General features: G+C 20.1%; 2 protein-coding genes across 3 annotated transcripts; both read left to right on the top strand.

The window, feature by feature from the left end:
- The first annotated feature begins 959 nt into the window (after positions 1-959).
- On the top strand, positions 960-8,902 carry LOC127291307 (monocarboxylate transporter 12-like). 2 transcript variants are annotated; one of them, XM_051320369.1, is made up of 9 exons: positions 960-1,252; positions 4,249-4,375; positions 4,812-4,955; positions 5,208-5,335; positions 5,564-5,692; positions 6,097-6,445; positions 7,396-7,551; positions 8,164-8,355; positions 8,594-8,902. In XM_051320369.1, the coding sequence occupies exons 1-9, from the start codon at positions 1,169-1,171 to the stop codon at positions 8,770-8,772; spliced, it is 1,488 nt and encodes a 495-aa protein (XP_051176326.1). In that variant the 5' UTR covers positions 960-1,168; the 3' UTR covers positions 8,773-8,902. The 2 variants fall into 2 exon arrangements, with proteins under 2 accessions (XP_051176326.1, XP_051176327.1); XM_051320370.1 differs by having other exon boundaries at positions 961-1,252; positions 4,260-4,375; positions 8,594-8,897.
- A 373-nt stretch (positions 8,903-9,275) lies between these two features.
- LOC127291308 (uncharacterized) lies at positions 9,276-11,108 on the top strand. Its single transcript, XM_051320371.1, has 4 exons — positions 9,276-9,540; positions 9,775-10,197; positions 10,515-10,707; positions 10,853-11,108. Exons 1-4 carry the CDS (start codon positions 9,501-9,503, stop codon positions 10,977-10,979), a joined length of 783 nt encoding a protein of 260 aa, XP_051176328.1. The 5' UTR covers positions 9,276-9,500; the 3' UTR covers positions 10,980-11,108.
- The last annotated feature ends 384 nt before the right edge of the window (positions 11,109-11,492 follow it).

Raw genomic sequence — 11,492 nt, 5'->3', positions numbered from 1 at the left:
AAATATTAAAAAATAAATAAAGAAAGTACTTTTTTATGTAAATATAAAATAATTAATTTTTAAATTTAATTATTCATATAAATAATATAAACCAAATTATAATATATAAATAAAAAAAATAAAATTATACTAACTATAATTAATCATTAATTAATTAATTGTATAAAACTAATTATATTTTTTGTAATAATTTGTAATTTTGTAAAATTAAAAAAATAGTTTAAAAAAAAAATTTTTCTTTTTTTAGAATTTTTTTTTTTTTTTAATTTAATTTTGAACCAAAAATCTTATTTGGAAATGAAATAAAAAGAAAATTAACTCGAGAATTTCAAAACTAAAAATACTAATAAAAAAAAAAAAAAATGTATGTAAAAAAAATGTTTAGAAAATAGAAAAAAATTTCAAAAACTGAAAATTTTAATATTGAAAAATGTATCAATGTTTGTATTTGTTTTTTGTATTATTATTATTTCGATACAGTAACAATCATTAACCTTGACAAAAAATTATCGTAAAAAAATTTTTTTTTTAACCTTTTTCTTTATTTATTGATAACAAAAGAATTTTTGTTTACTTTGTTGAGAAAAAAAAGAGAGAGATGAAAAATAATCCCAAAACATACAAAAATTTAAAAAAAATTTTTTTAATTAAAATAAATTAAATTATTTTCAATAATCAAGAAAAAAAATTAAATAATTTATCTGATTTTTCCTGCTGGCAATATAAGAATCTATTTTTTTTTTTTTTTTTTTTTGAAATTTTACCAAATTTTTCCTCACATCAGGTACAATGACGCGAGAAAGAAAGAGAGAGAGAGAGAGAGAGAGTATATGAGAGTCAGTGAAAGATAGATTACATATCTCTAAGAAAACGAGTCATAATTTTTTTTTATCCATTGTTCAAGAATGATAAAACGTAACAGAAGTAACAAAAGTAAATGTTTCACATATTGAAAGGTGCAGTCTTTGTTAAGCCAATCCCTAGTGATCATAGAAATTTAATGAACAAAAATATATTTGTCAATATTTTCAATTTTGTAAATCCAATATTATTTTTAATTAATTTTCATAAATATAATATATTCATAAGACAACAAAAAAAAATATATAATCGAATAAAAAAATTACTACAAAATAAATAAGAAAACAAAAAAAAAAAAAAAAAAAATATGAAGCAAAATTTTGTTAAAAAACCACTGCCACCAGATGGCGGATGGGGATGGGTCATTTGCATCGGCTGCAGTTTAATTACGGTAAAACCAAAATCAATTAATTATATGCTAAATATAATTATTGAATAGATAATTTAATATTGATGGAAAAACCAAAATCAATATTTTTTTTCAACATCTAATTAAATAATTTTAATTGTATGTAAAAAGAATAATACCCAATGGAAATTTAGATTCAGTGGAATAAAAAATTAAAGCTAATTTTATAATTCTATTTATTGGTTTATTATTGGTTTCATATTTGGTTTAAAATTGTTTTTTTTTGTTACTGGTTCGGATATGACGAAATAATAATTGAAAGATTTTTTAATAATTATTTATTATTAATTATTAATAGTAATTACTTTAAATTATTTTCTAGTATTGGTTTATTTATTGGTTTTATATTTTTGGCTTAAAATTGGGTTTAATATTGTATCAATACTGGTCCAAAAATGATAACATGACAATTGAAAAACTGTTTAATATTTATTCTATAATATTTTTACAATTATTTTAGAATGGACTTATAATTCGTTTATAATTGGTTTATAATTGGTTTATTATTGGTTTCATATTTGGCTTAAAATTGGTTTAATATTGTATCATTACTGGTCCAAAAATGATAACATAACAATTGAAAAACTGTTTAATATTCATTCTATAATATTTTTACAATTATTTTAGAATGGACTTATAATTGGTTTATAATTGGTTTATAATTGGTTTATTATTAGTTTCATATTTGGCTTAAAATTGGTTTAATATTGTATCAATACTGGTCCAAAAATGATAACATAACAATTGAAAAACTATTTAATATTCATTCTATAATATTTTTACAACTATTTTAAAATTGGTTTATTATTAGTTTCATATTTGGCTTAAAATTGGTTTAATATCGTATCGATACTGGTTCAAAAAAATAATACAAAAAATTGAAAAATTATTTAATATTGACTGTATTATATTTTTTAAATTTTATTTATAATGGGTTTATTATTGGTTTATTAATGGTTTCATGTTTGGTTTAAAATTGGTTTTACTCTTTTCTATTAATTAGTTGAATTAGTCTCGATAATTGTACGGAAATTCAAGAAAATAAGTCAATTTATTTCACTATTGTTTTAATAATAATTTTATATTAATTTTTTTTATTGGTTTATCATTGGTTTATTATTGGTCTGATACTATTTAAAAACTTGTTAAGTAATAATTATAAAGTATTTAGAATAGAAATAAAAAGAAAACTTTAAAAAAAGATTCTATAATAATTAAAAATAATTTGTACTGATATTTTATTGGTTTAATAATGGTTTAAAATTGGTTTCATTCTTTTCTATAAAAATTAGTTCAATAGTTTCTGGATAATTGTCCAGAAATTACTAAAAAAAATGTAATTGAAAAATTGTTCATTATTGTTTCAATAATAATTTTTAATTTGTACTGATATATTATTTGTTTTTATATTTGGTTAATAATTGGTTTATAATTGGTTTATATTTGGTTCAATATTGTTTCGACACTAGTGATAAAATAGTAATTAAAAATCAATTCAATATAATGTAAATAATAATTTTATAATAATTCAATGTAATATTGTTTCTATTTAATGGTTCATAATTGGTTTTATATTGATTCTACGTTCGTTTTTTTATTAATTGTTTATTGATTCCCTACTAATAAAATAATCTAGTATTCATACAAATATAAATTTTTTTTTTGTTATTACAATAGCAATTTGTTATAAATTCATTACTGGTTTGTCTATTGGTTTATTATTGGTTCCAAAAAATTTTAATAGTAGTTTAAAAATGACTGATCAATTATTGAATAATAATTTAATAGTGATTTACTATTAGTTTTGTATTGATTTTATTTAATGTTTATTATTGGTTCTCTACTGTATTTGCAGTAATTTTTGTATTGATTTTCTATTGTTTTTTTTTGTTTTCTATTGGCTTTCTATTGGTTTCTATTTGTTTCTATTAGTTATCTGTTTATTCTCTATTCATTCTATATTGTTTTTCTATTTAATGGTTTACTATTGATTCTCTATTGACTTTGTATATGTTTTATATTGGTTTTTTGGTTTACTATTGGTATTTATTTGTTTATATTCGTTCTTATTAGTTCTCTGTTCGTTTTCTATTGTTTCTCTATTTATTAGTTTATTATTGGTTCTCTATTGGCTTTGTATTGGTTTTGTATTGGTTTTGTAATGGTTTTTTATTGGTTTTCTTTTGCTTTTATATTGTTGTTTTTGGTTTTCTTTTGCTTTTTATAAGTTCCTTCTTGGTTCTTTATTGTTTTTCTATTTAATGGTTTATTATTGGTTCTCTATTGGTTTTCTATTGCTTTTGTATTTTTTTTTTGGTTTCCTATTGGTTTCTATAAATTCCTTATTCATTCTTTATTGTTTCTCTATTTAATGGTTTATTATTGGTTCTCTATTGGTTTTGTATTGGTTTTTTAAATTTTTTATTGGTTTCTATAAGTTTTTTTATTGGTTTCTATAAGTTTTTTATTCGTTCTCTTTTGTTTTTGTATTTAATGGTTTATTATTGGTTTTCTGGTGATTTGCATATGATTTCTGTTGGTTATTTGGTTTTCTATTGGTTTTTTGGTTCTCTATTGGTTTCTATCAGTTCTTTGTTCGTTTTCTATTATTTTTGTATTTAATGTTTTATTATTAATCTTCTATTAATTTTCTATTAATTTTCTATTGGTTTTTCATTGGTTTTTCATTGGTTTCCCATTATTTTTACCATTGGTTTCCTATTAGTTCTCTATTAGTTCTCTATTATTTCAATATTCTCGACCAATATTTAACCTTCATTATTCATCCAATATCGATCATCTTTTATCAATAAACGCACTGACCTCCAGGAAAAATTTCCACTGGGTATTGAGGAAAAAAAATTGAATTATTATCTAAAAAAAAATGAGGAAAAAAAGAATATTGTATAATTAATAAAAAAAAAAAATTACTATCGATATAATTAGTAATTAAGTTACTCTGAAAAATGCATCTCTAGTTATCCCTAAGGTCTCTGGATCCATCGTTTGGTTTACTATTTGGCGATTTATTACGAGACCTAAAAATCGATTCAACAAGAACTTCCTTAATAATGAGTGTTCTTGACGCTAATATTAATTTTTCAGGTAATTATCAAAATATTTTTTTTTATTTTAATCTTGTTTCATACAAATAAAATTCCAAAAACATGTATACAATGCGGTCATTCATTTTTTTTTTTTTAATTCCAATACTAAAATTTCTTTTGTGATAAGATAAATCTTTCCAAGCCTACGTATATAGTTATGATAAGAAATATGCTTCCTGATATAGACGTAAACCTGGCAATGATATGGTTTGTTTAAAAAAATTTTTTATATATATTTATATATATATATATATATACATTCACACTACAATTTTTATATTTATGTAATATGATTTTTCTAATTAAAAAAAAATGTGTTTTTAATTACAGGTATTTTTTTTAGATTAATCAAGGTATTACTGTTTAATTTCAAAAATTTATTTTTTATTTTTAAAAATTTTACTCTACAATGATTATTTATTATATTTTTACAGGACTTTTTGTTGGCTATCTATTATCTAAATATTCTTATCGAAAAGTTGCATTTTTTGGTGCATTGTTAAATAGTACGGGTCTTATTTTGACCTCACAAGCCAATAGTCTCACTCATATTGTTTTAACTTATAGTATTATAGGAGGTGAGAATTTTTTATTTTACTTCAAATTTTTTTTTCCATTTTAATTTTTTTTAAATTTTTATTATTATTTTTGAATTAAAAGGAAAAATAAAAATAAATTAAAAAATTAATTCTTTTAGAGTTTTATATTTTCATTATATTTTTAAACATAAAACTTTTTTTATTAATTTTTTTTTAAAATAAAATTGACTTTTATTTATTTTTAATTGAATTAATTAAAAATTTTTTTTTTTTATTATTGCCAAAAAACAGGTATAGGTACAGGATTAGCGCTCGCGTCATCTTTCGTAGCATTAAATAGTTTTTTTGTTAAAAAAAGAGGACAAGCATTAGGTTTTTCAATGGCAGGCACAACTATGGGAATGATGTTAATGCCACAAGTAAATAATTATTTTATATTTAAACAAAAAAAAATAAAAAAATACTTTTATTTTCTAATTTAAAAAAAATAATTTTTATTTAGAAAAAAAAGAAAAGTAATTTTTTATTATGAAATTTAGAAAAAATAAATAATTTTTTATTTTCAAATTAAAAGAAAAAAATAATTAAAAAAATTTGTTTTTAATTAAAAAAAATTTATAAAATTAAATTTTTTTTCCCCCATGTAGATCGTGCATATTCTTTTAGAAATTTATGGATTCAGAGGTACAACTTTAATTATTGGTGGAATTTCTTTGCACTCATTAATTGGTGCCTGTCTTTTAACTCCAGTTCCTCGTAAAAAAGTTGAAGAAAAGGTAAAAATAAGTTGATTAATTTTCTATTTAGAAAAAATAGTTCAAATTTCGTCCACACGAAACTGACGCTCTTTTTAATTGGTTGCTTTTCAAGGTTATAAAGCTTAGACCAATTATCGTCGCGTGACCTTGAAACATTAGCCAATGAAATTAGCGCGCACCTCATGTGGGCGTTCCTACCTCCCACTACTCACTCAAGCGTAGAATCGATTATTCCATCCGTTACTCTCATTAAATATAAATTTAAAAAAATAAAAATATAATTAAAATAAATTTAAAAAAACATAATTAAAATAAATTTAAAAAAAACATAATTAATAAAAATTTAAAAATTAAAATAAATTTAAATAATTAATTTTATATATATATATATATAAAAATAAAAAATTATTCAAAAATTTCAGTTATCCGAAAGTGAAAATTCATTTTCGGATGAAATTGCCGAGACATCAAAGGAAAATGAACCGTTATTAAATGAAAATAAAGAAAAAACAACAACAATTCAAATACCACTTGAAACAACAAATAAAAATGGTTCATTGAAATTAAATGAAAATTTAACAACAAATCATTATGAAACAAGGGGTGAATTATTAAATCAAAAAAAATCTTTTGTAAAAAAAATTAAAAATTTTTTTGGTCTCCATTTATTGTCAGATCCAACATTACTCAATATTATGATTGGAGTGAGTTTATTTTATGTTGCTGAAACAAATTTTAAATTATTTACACCATTCTTCTTGTTTAGTGTCGGTAAGTAGAGAATTTTATTTGCGAAAAAAAAATTTTTTTTTTTTTATTAAATTAACAAATTTTTATATTTCCCTCATTTCCTAATTTGATTCAACGAATTTTTTTTTTAATTTACAAATTTTTTTTACTAATAATAATTTTTTACTGATAATAATAATAATAATAATAATAATTATTATTATTATTATTATTATTATTATTATTATTATTATTATAATTATTATTATTATTGAAAAAAGAACTAAAAAAGTACCAATAAATAAACTCAAAAAATTTTTTGGAAAAAAAAAAATTAAAAATTGACAAAAATTATTTGCAAATAAAAAAATTATGTAGGTAATTATAAAAAATAATAATAATAATCATAATGGTTATTGTTAGGTTTACTATTATTTTTAATAATTGCCTATATAATTTTTTTATTTGCAAATAATTTTTGTCAATGTTTAAAATTTTTTTTTCCAAAAAATTTTTTGAGTTTATTTATGTTGGTACTTTTTTTTCAATGTCAAGTTTATATTTATTTTTATTTATGATACAAAAAGAAACCACTTAAAATTGTCAAAAAAAAAGAATTTTTTCCAAAAAGATGAATATTGAAAGAGGAAAATAATGAAAAAAAAAATGAATAGGAACATGACATGCGATTTAACATTTTGTTAAGTTTTCATTTTTTTTTTTTTTTTGATAAAAGTTATTAGAGCTTAAAATTTTCATTGAGGGCAAATTTTGGCTTTTGACTTTTGTGAAGAATTACATTTTTCTATATGAAAGAGACATCATCACATTTGTCAGCAATAAATCTCAATTGGACAATATTCTATAGATTTATTCGTTTCTTTTTTTTCTATATCTTTATATATTAAATATATCGCTTTTATATTTGGCAAAATTTCTTGGCCTTTTATTCTCTTCTTTTGGTGCTTTGTGGGCCCTTTTGATATTCTTAGGAATGACGAAAAAGGAAGTTGCATTTTGCCTCTCGCTCACTGCATTTATGGACGTTTTGGCTCGACTTTTACTTCCAACCCTCTTCGACAAGTTGGGATTTAAGAAACGCACGACTTTTTGGATCTGCGCTTTATTCATTGGACTCGGTCGTTCAGGTGAAAAAACTTTTTTTTTTTTTGTCTTTTTTCACATTCTAAAATTAAATTTAAAAAAAATTTTAAAGTTAATTAAAAGAAAAAGATTTTTAAAAATTTTGCCATTTTATAAAATTGGATTTTTAAAAATATTTTATTATTTTTTTATTATTATTTTTATTAATATTTGTCAATTATCCGTATTTAAAAAAATTTTAATTTATATTTTATTAGTTCTTTTTATTTATTTTTATTTATTTTATTTCTTATTTATTTTTTTTATTAGTATTTTTATTAATATTTGTAAATTATCCGCATTAAAAATTTTTAATTGTTCGATTAGCATCGGTGTTATTAAATAAAATTTAAATTGAAAATAAAGTGAGTGCGGCCCGAGAGGAGTGGGGGTAACGTTCACTGCTTAGAGCTCGAGCCTCCCCCCACTCCTCGAGTGCTGCGCGCGCAACTAACACAGCGATAAACTTCTTAAACGACGCTAATTCTGCCTCCATTTGTATTATTTATCCAAAAAAAAAAAAAAAATGATAATAAATAATGAATAAAAATTAATAAATATTAAATAATAATAAAAATAAATAAATAAATAATAGAAAAAAAATTATTTATTTTCAGTATTCGCCGAGGAATCGAACAATATAGCTTTAATAGTGACTTTAGTAATTGTAGGATTTTTGCGTGGGGCATCAATTGTAAATATGAATTTAACAATATCGGAACAATGTACCTTGGAAATGTTGCCTCACGCTTATGGAATATTTATGGTGTTCAAAGGCTGTTTTGTTGTATTTTTAAGTCCCGCAATTGGTAAGTTTTCAATTGAAAAAAAAATTAAATAATTTATTTATAAAACAAAATTAAAAAAAATTATTTATTATTTATTAAAACTAATTAAATTAATTAAAATAATATAATTAATTAGCCAATAATTAACAAATAAAATTTTAATAATAAAATAAGTAATATAATTATAAATAAAAATTTTTTTAATTTTTTGCAAATTTTATATTAAAATAAGAAAAAATAATTTTTATTTTTCTTTCAGGATTCGCTAGAGATTTAACAGGCAGCTATCGAATTTGCATTCATTTAATGTCAGCAGTGATATTTTTCTCAATTTCAATATGGGGCGTTGAATATGTTTACAGAAAAATAAAAAATCTTATAAAAAAGAAGGAGGCAAATTTCTCTGACTACAATAAAAATTATAGAACATTCCAGTGATAAATTAAAAATATTATATTTAGAGATTATTATTATTATTATTGTAAAAATTAATTATTTACAAATTCGACTGTTTAGTTTTAAAATCAATCGCTTATTAGTTTTGTATATTTGTTTGACATGTTTTTTTTACAATTGTAAATAATAATTTTTTTTATAAAAAAAAAAATAAATTATTTATTTTAATAAAAATATTTTTATTATTGTAGATATTAATAATTATTAATAAATTATTATTATTTTTATTATTTCTTTTATTATTTTTTTTAATATAAAAGTAAATAAATAAAAAAAGTAAAAATAATTTTTTTCAATTTCTCTTTTTCATAAGTTTATAAAAAATTACAAAAATTGTTTTAATTATTAAATGGTCAAACTCAATAGAATAGAAATAAAATGAAAAATGGAATTTATTTTTTTTTTCATTTCAATGGAGTCAATTACTTGGAAGGAAAATAAATTTATTTGTAGATTAAAGTTTACGATTGGATGAACACAATTGATTGATCAGCAGCTCAATTAAACTAACAGCTCGTGTTAAATGGCGCACTGAAAATTCTTATTTTAAACTATAATCGCGTGTGTACAAAGTGAGAAGACATTTCTCGACAAGAGAAGATTATTATTTTTGATATCATTTTAACTTCCTCTTTTTTATTATTTATTTTCTTTTTATTTATAATTATTCTTCAAAATTTTTTGCAAAAGAAAAAATAATAATAATAATAATGAAGGTTTTAAATACGATTTTTCTACTACTGATTTTTGGTGAGTTAATTGAAACAAAAAAGAAATTATTTTTTATTTATTTTATTTTTATTTTATTTATTTTATTTATTTTATTTATTTTATTTATTTTATTTATTTTATTTTTGTAATTTTTTTTTTATTTCTAAAAAAAGTGAAATTACCTATACCAAATAAAAAATTATTTTATTCAATAATAAAAAAAAATTTTTTTCTATGTTTATTAATTTTTTTTTTTGCTTCCCACTTTTCTAGGTTTTATTAAAAAAGGAATAACAACAAATTTTACTAATATTGCATCAAAAATAATTAATGACAATACATTGGAATTTCATGAAAAAATGAAACAATATTGTTTAATAAATTCAGGTCCAGATGCATTGAAAATTTTTGAAAAAGCCGAAAATCAATTAAAAACAAAAATCCAATTAACATTAGAAACATCATTCAATGAAATGATAAAAATGAAATTTGTACATTTTAAAAAATATTTTCATGAATTTTGTAATATTGATTTTGTTGTATATAATTATTTTATTGCAACAAAACCATGTCTAATTGAAAAAACAAGTTATTCTGAAAACGAAGATCATTTGAATCATATTCGTGAAGAAGAAATTTTTCCCATTTCAAAAATTCATCAAGTTATCGATTCAATTTGCAATGAAATGAAAAATTGTAAGTATTATTAAATATTTACAAAAAAAAACTAAATAAAAAATTTTTTTTTCAAACTTAATTTAAACAATTTTTTTTAATTAAAAAAAATTTTGTTATTTAATTTATTTTTAATCAGTTAATATTATTAATTTATAAAATAATTTATGAATTAATTTAAATATTTCTTAGAGTAAAAAAAAATTAATTCATTAAAAAATTTAAAATTATCATTAGATATAATTAAATATTTTTTTTTTTAATTTACTAAATAATAATTCTAAATTATTATACAAAATAATGTTTATGATTTTTTTTTTTTAATTTTTTGTTTCCAGCCTTAAAAGAAGCTATTGACTCAAGATGTTTTGCAGAAAATTTTTCAAAATTGGAACGTTGTTTTTTGAAAAATGATTATTTTAAAAATTATAATTGGATACTCACAAATTTTAATACAACTAATGTGAATCCACGAAATTTTCCCTATCATGTCATCACAAATGCGCAGCCATCATTTCTTAATGATTTACAGTAAATAATTATTATTATTACTAATAAACAAAAATTCAAATTTATTACATTTTTAAATTTAAAAAAAGAAATAGTAAAATTACTTTTTTTTAAATTTTTAATAAAAAATATTTTAAAAAATTATAAATAATATTTTTTTTTACAGGAAAATCATTGACTTTAGAAGATGTCTCATTGATACATTGAATATCTGTAAATATTCATCATTGGGATATAATATTGAATTAATTTTCTTTCCTGATATAGAAAATATTAATAACCTAATGGAATAATAATATTGTTTTCTATTTTATTTGTAATTAAGATTTTTTTATTTATTCTAATTTTGATATTAGTTTTTAGATTAAATTTGTTATTTTTTACTTTGCAATGAATTTATAGAAATACACATCAATGAATAATTGGTTGCCTATTGTCAGGAGTTTATGCGAAGAAATAATTCTCATTACTTTTAAAAGAAAATCACATATTGTAACGTTTTGACAGAAAATAAAAAAAAAAAGATAAATAATTCCAAAAATTGTTTGAAAATTCTTTTGAACTAATTTTTAAACAAATTTGAAACTATTTCCAAACTACTTCGAACCAGTTTTGAACTGGTTTCAAACTACTTAGAACTAGTTTTGAATTACTTCGAACTAGTTTTCAACTGGTTTCAAACTACTTCCAACTAGTTTTGAACTAGTTTCAAACTACTTCGAGCTAGTTTTGAACTGGTTTCAAACAACTTCGAACCAGTTTTGAACTGGTTTGAAACTACTTCGAACCAGTTTTAAACTGGTTTC

This window comes from Leptopilina boulardi, unplaced genomic scaffold, assembly GCF_019393585.1.
Source record: "Leptopilina boulardi isolate dan_hultmark-lab unplaced genomic scaffold, ZJU_Lbou_2.1 LbouV2_130, whole genome shotgun sequence".
In the NCBI taxonomy this organism is placed as follows: domain Eukaryota; kingdom Metazoa; phylum Arthropoda; class Insecta; order Hymenoptera; family Figitidae; genus Leptopilina; species Leptopilina boulardi.
Note: the sequence above shows the minus strand (reverse complement) of the source record. Positions and strands in the feature narration are given on the sequence as shown.

What these genes read in the sequence shown, in the direction of transcription:
- LOC127291307 (XM_051320369.1), top strand. Translation starts at nt 1,169, where the DNA reads ATGAAGCAAAATTTTGTTAAAAAACCACTGCCACCAGATGGCGGATGG. An exon ending in GAATGATGTTAATGCCACAA is followed by an intron (nt 5,336 to 5,563) that starts GTAAATAATTAT and finishes TCCCCCATGTAG; the next exon opens with ATCGTGCATATTCTTTTAGA. An exon ending in CATTGGACTCGGTCGTTCAG is followed by an intron (nt 7,552 to 8,163) that starts GTGAAAAAACTT and finishes ATTTATTTTCAG; the next exon opens with TATTCGCCGAGGAATCGAAC.
- LOC127291308 (XM_051320371.1), top strand. Translation starts at nt 9,501, where the DNA reads ATGAAGGTTTTAAATACGATTTTTCTACTACTGATTTTTG. An exon ending in TTTTCTACTACTGATTTTTG is followed by an intron (nt 9,541 to 9,774) that starts GTGAGTTAATTG and finishes CCACTTTTCTAG; the next exon opens with GTTTTATTAAAAAAGGAATA. An exon ending in TCATTTCTTAATGATTTACA is followed by an intron (nt 10,708 to 10,852) that starts GTAAATAATTAT and finishes TTTTTTTTACAG; the next exon opens with GAAAATCATTGACTTTAGAA.